The sequence below is a fragment of the Cibotium barometz genome, chromosome 17 (assembly GCF_041138505.1).
Source record: "Cibotium barometz isolate CiBa-2024 chromosome 17, ASM4113850v1, whole genome shotgun sequence".
Lineage (NCBI taxonomy): Eukaryota > Viridiplantae > Streptophyta > Polypodiopsida > Cyatheales > Cibotiaceae > Cibotium > Cibotium barometz.
In genome coordinates, this window is record NC_141062.1 from 12,727,063 (window position 1) to 12,734,684 (window position 7,622).

At 40.6% G+C, this 7,622-nt stretch overlaps 1 protein-coding gene across 1 annotated transcript; it reads right to left on the bottom strand.

Annotated features, from left to right (window-relative positions):
• Nucleotides 1-3,519: 3,519 nt before the first annotated feature.
• On the bottom strand, nucleotides 3,520-6,493 carry VIT1 (vacuolar iron transporter 1). The gene is made up of 4 exons (XM_086811948.1): nucleotides 6,268-6,493; nucleotides 5,652-5,737; nucleotides 5,377-5,491; nucleotides 3,520-4,226 (listed from the first exon to the last, which is right to left on the bottom strand). Exons 1-4 carry the CDS (start codon nucleotides 6,459-6,461, stop codon nucleotides 3,929-3,931), a joined length of 693 nt encoding a protein of 230 aa, XP_086668074.1. The 5' UTR covers nucleotides 6,462-6,493; the 3' UTR covers nucleotides 3,520-3,928.
• Between the last annotated feature and the right edge of the window lie 1,129 nt (nucleotides 6,494-7,622).

Genomic DNA, 7,622 nt, shown 5'->3' on the forward strand with positions numbered 1-7,622 from the left:
TAGCCTAGACTAACTTATTGGGCCTTGGTACATTATTAAATTTTGGGCATTATACAAATGAGTCTTGTATATAAGACAATTGGACTAATGAGAAAAGACATAATTCCATTCTCATAATTGAGTTTTCTTGCTCTTGTGATTGAAGTAGCTTGTATGCTTTCTCTTCTTCTTCTTTGTTGCATGCATGCTTAGGGATTGTGAGGGTGAATGATGGTGTTAATGTATGTTCTCTTCTCCTTCTATCTTTCCCTTGTCTACTCTCTCGTGCTCTCACTCACCATGGCATCAAAGTAGAGGTTAAGCTTTCCATAGCTCTCTTACTCTTTGCTTCCCACCCATTTGCAAAGCTCTCTCTCTCCCTCTCTCTCTCTTTTCGTCCCCACCCATTTTCAAAGCTCCTTTTGGTGACAACAACGAAGGAGGCAAGGTTGAGGAACCTAGATCTCCACAAGAGAGAGTTACTCTATCAAGATTGGCTACAGGTGTAAGCCGTAGGTGCAAGCTGGTAAGACCCTTTCCATTGTCCTCTCCTTTCCATTGTCCTCTCCTTCTCCCTACCTTGCAAGTCCCAAATCACTGAACAACAGATTATCAAGAAAAAGTTTGCCAGTAAGATGATGGTCATCGTACTTGCTCCGTTGGATCCACATTATCAAGAATGTCAATCATATGCAGATAATGAAGTTGAGGTGGGTACCATGGCAAGACAAACTATTGAGAAAAAGATTGCTAGGGAGCATAGTAAGATGATGGTTACTATAGCTGCTCCGCTCCACATTATAGATTTATGTCAAATATGTTGGCCTTCTTGTGGCCACCCTATACATTTGTTTTGCTTTAGCATATGTGCAAAGACAACAATGAAAGTAAAATCTGTCAGATATGCCATTTCCCCAACTTGTGGTTGTGCATCCCTATAGGCACTATAATGGAGGAGACATGGGAAGCATTAGATGTAATAAGAGAGGTGACTAAGGCCTCTCAAGCCAGATTCCCACGCAAGGCCTTCAAACCGAAGTTTGTACTTTCGTTTTGGCCTTTCATTTTCATCTTTCTTAGATTTAATCCGTGCTATTGATCATGATCATTCTGCAGCCATCCATAGCTAGTTGAGCTAGGATGAGAATAGGCCGGCTACCTGGTTAGCTTCAAAAAACCAACTCCCTAGCTTGCTGAGTGGAACTATCTGACTGGCTAGGAAAGTAGACAGCTAGTTGATTGGTCGGCCATAAGAATCCATCATGTTGGCTAGTTAATAAAAATACTTAGCTAGTTAGCTTGACTAAGAAAAACAACCAAGCTATCCGTCTCTATCTGTGACGTGTGTTTGAGGTAGTGTGCTATGTAGCACTCTCTCAAATTGCCATATATACTACTATGAAGCATACATAGTGTTATGTAGCACTCTCTTGAACTGCTTCTATGAAGCATAAACAATGCTCTATATCACTGTCTTAGACTAGTATATATAATGCTATAACACTCTCTTAGACTAGTATATATAATGCTATAACACTCTCTTAGACTAGTATATATACTGCTATGAAGCATAGAAAATTCTATGTAACGCTCTCTCAAAGTGCTATATATACTGCTATGAGGCATAGACAATGTTGTATAACACTCCCTCAGGTTTCTGATATGAAATGAACCATCAACAATGCTATTATAGCACTCCCTTAGGTTGATACACATACTGACATGAATCATAGATAGTGCTATATAATAGCACTCTCTCAGGCTGCTATATATACTGATATGAAACATAGACGATGTAATATAGCACTACCCACTACCTTAGATTGGTACAAAGGAGAGACTTATGCCACTATTTAGTTGGAAAAGTACAATTAATCATACCTGAGGTTAATTTAGAAAATGCAAAGGGTGTTCTAAGTATCGTTTTTTAACCTTCTATTTCTTTGACAGCAAATATCCAAAATGCGAGAGAACCTTATTTCAATACTTCATTACGTTATTTCCTTTTGCACATACCCAAAGGCAAAATACTTCCATCCCCATTAATTTCTTCTAATCTATATCTGGCAACATATAAATTCCTTTCATGTATCTTCTAAATTTTTAAAGCTTTTGGAACACCAAGGCATTTCTTCATCATGGAATCCATTCACCAACATAAATAAACTGCTTCGTTTGCGAAAGAGCTCATCTGATAATTTTGGGTTTTTAACCAGTTGCAATGAGTTCCCCAAAGTAGAAACCACATACGAATCTCTCTTATATGCTCATTGCCCTTGGTCACAATATAAGGATCATGGAGCACATTGTTCATTATGTAGTTCTTGCACTTCTTACTGAAACCTTTTGATAATTCGCAATCTTGCCTGCAATTTTTCTCTGGACATCATCTTGCAAATTGTTGACATTCATTTGCAAATTAGCTCTCCTATGCCATTTATCTCGTTTCCTAAAAGTTGCATAATTTCTTATTATGGAAGGGCTTCCCTGTATGGCAACTCCACAAGGATATGTGAAACATCAATTGCTCACAACAAGCCTTGCTTTGCCTCGAGCTTGCATTTCTATTATCATCTTGTGACCAAGCTCTAAATCACACCTAGTGTTTCAAAATTGTAAGAATGAAATCTCAAAAGACCTTTCCAAGAGTGGACTTTCTACACCATACAAAGCAATTAAGGGAAAAGAGGCCCTTGTACATCCAATATTCAATGCAAGGACATTGCCACATTTTTCTCTAATGACAAAGGTCCAGTGCATGCACTTGTTGCAATTTGAGGTGCAATGGGTTTGTATGCTAGATCTTCTAGCACGGAGTCACAAAAGAAACTGTGTGGAACTCCTCACCTTACTATCATCTATACAACTCACACTTGTAAGGAATTTTTTATTAACACTAAGCAAATAACTTAATTCAGCATCCAAATGAATATGCTATGAATAATAGCAAGGTAAAGCTCATCTATCATTAGATGAACAAGGAATTTTTTATTAACACTAAGCAAATAACTTAACTCAGCATCCAAATGAATATGCTATGAATAATAGCAAGGTAAAGCTCATATGTCATTAGATGGACTCCAAGCATAACACAACACATGAGTTTCCATAAACCAATCTCACAAAATTCATATTAATTAATCAAATTAATGACAACTACAAAATTTTACAAGCTCACCAATGACCTAATTGAAGATGTCAAGTGCCATGCCACACCTAGCACCTAGACCTAGGTTGATTACTAATCTACCGAGGTCTATTCCCTTACATTAAGGACTCCTAACACTGGGGATTTAAAGCATGGTACTGAAGCTACATGGATTCGAACATGCCTCCTTATAGCCCGGTGGTAGCCACTGCTCCCTCCTCTCGTTGAGCATGCCACCTCCACCACATTATTAAGCTTCTCCTCATTAGAAAATCTCCTCTTTCTTAATAGATTTCTTACAGATTCTAATATCCCAAAGCACTCTTAACAAAATTATCTCACATATGGTCCACATAATATTGAGTGTTTTCTTTGTTAAACTTCTTCAAAGTCCGAGTCCATATGCCTTGCCTGCACCACAAGGTGAGACTTTTTTGGAACATATGAGAGGATGTTTTTATGTGTGGGGTTTGTTTATTTATTTGTAAGTCCACAGAAAGAAGAGTTTCTCGTCTGCTTGGAAGAAGCCTCTCTTAAAGTTTACAAGTTCCTTTCCTCCCTAATTTATATCTCAACTAATAGACAAAACAAAAATATGGATAAACACAACATCTCAAAATTTGAGAATCTGAACTGGAGACCTTTTTACATGCATGACCCAGCCACCCACACTACAAAATGCAGAGTGAGACAGCAAAGAACATGGTGTGAGGCCTGTACTTCTACTTCTATGTTCAACATACCTGACCACACCTTTTTGCAGGCTGAATGCAAATAAAATACCCCAAGTATTATCTGGAACTAGAATTGTATAGCAAGTGCTATTGCAAAAGCAGCTGCAGAAGCAAGGGCTCCAATGAAAGCAGTTTGAAGTGCACTTATGATTGGCCTGGTGCCAGTGAAGTAGCCCTTGAAAAAGCCAAATAGTAGCAAAGCCACCAGAGTGAATCCAACTGAAGCCTTCAATGCAGTATCTGCCTTATATATCAGCATGTATGGAAACAGTGGTATCAATCCTCCAAGAATATAAGAAACTGCAATCGTGACAGCACTTTGCAACGCACGCCTGGGATCGGGCTTCTCTAGTCCCAATTCAAACCTGGAAATTGCGATGCCCAATCAAAAACATATCTTTTATCATAAACTACAAGTTCTAGACGGTACAAAAACTTTTCCAAGTACATGGAGTTAGGGCTTCAAAAGACGGGAATGTGGAGGTTCTGTAAAAGGCCTCAAAATATAAGACTTCTGTTGCATTGGACCAAGGGAGCTGTCTACATGAGGGTTCTGAGCCTCAGAAAATGCAACCAATTGTTGACACACAAGAAACTATGTATTTTCACTTCCTCTTTTTATTAACTCTATCTATTGCGAAATCCTTCAGAAATTGTTTGCAGGCTCAGATATAATCTCTGGAACAGGCCAGAGTGCATGCATTTGATTAACATTGCCTCTATTATCCTGGACGGGTAAAGGAGGCAGGCCAGAATAAGGGAGTGCTAATTTTGGGCAAAGGAGAATGTAATGCCCAAGCTGGCAGGGCATTTGCAGAAATGATGGGCTCATTGATGTTTAGGTTTGAGGTTGCAACGATATAAACTCTGATGTGGTACTTGCCTAGAGAGGCTTCTGTGGAAGGCGTAAACTTATCTGTGGCCCTCCCTCCTTTGAGGGGTCCAAAGTAGTGTGCAATCCTCTTTGAAAGGAGTAGAGCGCCTAAACACTCAGCATGAATTGCTCATATTAATGCATCCACTCTATGGAGTTATGAGTATGCCTATAGTGCTTGCGATCTTGGAGCCTTTAGCTTGGTCCGCTCGTGGAGGCGTAACAACGAGGGGTGCTGGCCACCTTTGTGGAAGACAGCTGCAAATATAGACTGAAGCATCTCTTCAAAAGGCCTAGAAAGCAGAATACATGGCCGAGAAGCCAAGTGTAGAGGGCAGCCAACATGTGATCCCTTATTGGAATACCAAAGTGGTGGTGTCCAAAGGATACGCATTTTCAAATGCCAATGGTGTGTCCCTGTGCATCTACAAAGCTAGTATATGGAGGCTGGCCTGCTACCATGTAAGTCACTCACAAGGGAGCAATAGGCTACCTGGGGTAGTGAGGTCCTGGAGGTCTCTCTGTGGAAGGATACATTTAAAAAATACTCTTGTGTTTTGTCATCTGCCATGGTGCAAATACTCTAGTATTCATCAATAGAAAAAACAAGCTAATTCTACAAAACTTGAGAGAGTAGTTACCTCATCATGAATTCCAGCCAGTCTTCTGGTCGGTCTCTCAGTGCCTCCACAACTGGGCTGTACTCCTGAGGCCTCAACCCAAATCGGGAAAGAATCTCTCCTACTTCATCAGCTTCTGCGACTCACCAAAGCACATACAGAATTTCCACACTTTCACAAAGCTACCTAAATTTGACACAGCATACTAGGATACATAGAAATTGAATGTTTCTCTGGAAAAAACAAAATCAAGTGAAAAAGTTTGCTATGATTGCAAATATTGATCAAAATCAAACCAGTATCCGGAACGGCCAAAATCTCCTCCTCTTCGCGTCTTTTTTCTCGACTGTAATGATCTGCATCGCTTTTGGCTGCTAAGTACCTGCATAACCACTCAGACGGGTTAAATTTAATACATGATTCATGTTCTCTGTCTGCTCCTAATCGTTCAAAAAGAAGGTACTTATAGATGTCCAATACTATGTAAGAAGCTGAAGCTCATAGGAGAAGCTGCAAGTCTTTGCTTCTAAATCAAAGGCACACTAGTGTATAAAAAACTGGAACTCATGTGGCTTTTCCTGAAGTTAAATTGATAGTGCCCTGGCTATGGTGTTACCTGGCCTGCACAGAATGTGGATTTCTGTAATCTGGGTTGGAGTGGGAGCGATACAGCCTTGAGGGGTTCAGGTAAGGATGAGCAAGATGCCTCTACCATCATGCGGGCTCAAAAAGAAGTTTGAAAAGCTAAAAAATTTTACAAAAACTCAAAGAGATGATCTTTCTTTCATGTACATTGACGCCAGCTTCCCATGCATATTCCTCAACATCTCTCAGTGCAAGCAGGTGTGCGGAACTATGCGGTTTTCAAGTATGCTGTGCACGCATGGTGAGGAATAGAGGGGAGGAACCAACCCGCCGAGGCCCATGGCGATGGCGCCTGCAGCAACTTCGGCGAGGCCGGCGGTGACGATGATGGAGGAGGGGGCGTTGGCGCCGGAGAGCCCCGCCGCCAGCGCGAAGGGCACCGTGAGGCCGTCCGACATACCGATGATGATATCGCGCACCAAGTTGCCTGCTGTGAAGTGATGCTCCATGTGCGGCGCCATCTCTGTGTGTGCGTGCGTGTGTGTGAGAGACAGAAAGAGAGACAGATCCCTTCGGTTACAAAGAAGGCTGCCGATACTTTATGCGCATGGCTAAAAGATTTATATTTATATATATTTATATATATAGAGTAGATGGCAAAGCGTGCGCCTGGCACGCGCCCGCGTCCTAGCTGGCTCAAGCCCTAGCCTCTCGCCACACTTTTTAGAAAGTTCCTTTCTCCACTAATGTTCATTTTTATTTTTATTTTCATTTTTAATTGTCAGGGATCATTCACATTTGGTTCTCACTCCATATAACACAGTTCGTCACCTTAACCACACATTCTCAAGATATTTAGATCTCCAAAAATCTGAAAATTTGTCTTACTAACCTTGTCGTTGAGCTATATTATTGTTGAGCTATATTATTATTTTGGGAGCAGAGCATTTGTTGTTTAGAGCCTTATAACTACGAAGGAACATAGACAACATGATGGAGTAAGATAATAGTACAATAGGAGAAATTGATCATTAGCAAAGTAATAGCAAAGATGTATCAATGTGCACTTAAAAATATCTGGTGCTCCCATTGTTGAATACATGAGAATGCTCTTATATGCACTCCTTGCACATGAACATGTGTTTACTAGCATCACTCTCATTGGTGGAGGTAATCATATTAACTACAACTATGCTTATTAAGTGTATTGTGCAAGTGAGAGAACAAAAAGAAGAAGAAGACCATACACAAGCTATGGTAGGGAGATGGCACAAGTCTCCTCTTAAAACTATTAGCTTAGGGGAACATGCATAAACTTAGGGGAATCTTCCATTCCCCCATTCAGTAGAGCACTTTTAGTGATGAAGTGGAGGCCAGTGAGTTGTTAGTGTGTGATACACTACTTACATGGTGGCAAACATATAGTGTGTGATACACTACTTACATGGTGGCAAACATAGCAACATCAACAATCTTCTTGATGGTCGGAATGATGGAATCTACTTTCGTATCACGCTTATTTGTGGTGGTAGGGCCCACATCTCATCATTCTCCATGGAATTCTTGGGCTCCTATGCTGGCCTCACAGAAGAAGAGGAAGCTTTGTTGTGGAGACCCAAGCACTAACCTAGAGTGATCGACGAGATCGACAAGAAGAGACGGTATTTAGAAAAAGATCTAGA

Bases quoted from the DNA above. Each gene is read 5' to 3' on its own strand.
- VIT1 (XM_086811948.1), bottom strand. From the start codon at position 6,461: ATGGCGCCGCACATGGAGCATCACTTCACAGCAGGCAACTTGGTGCGC. The intron at 5,738-6,267 runs GTTGGTTCCTCC...GTGGTTATGCAG, and splicing joins ATCGCCATGGGCCTCGGCGG to GTACTTAGCAGCCAAAAGCG. The intron at 5,492-5,651 runs GTTTGATTTTGA...GGTGAGTCGCAG, and splicing joins TTTGGCCGTTCCGGATACTG to AAGCTGATGAAGTAGGAGAG.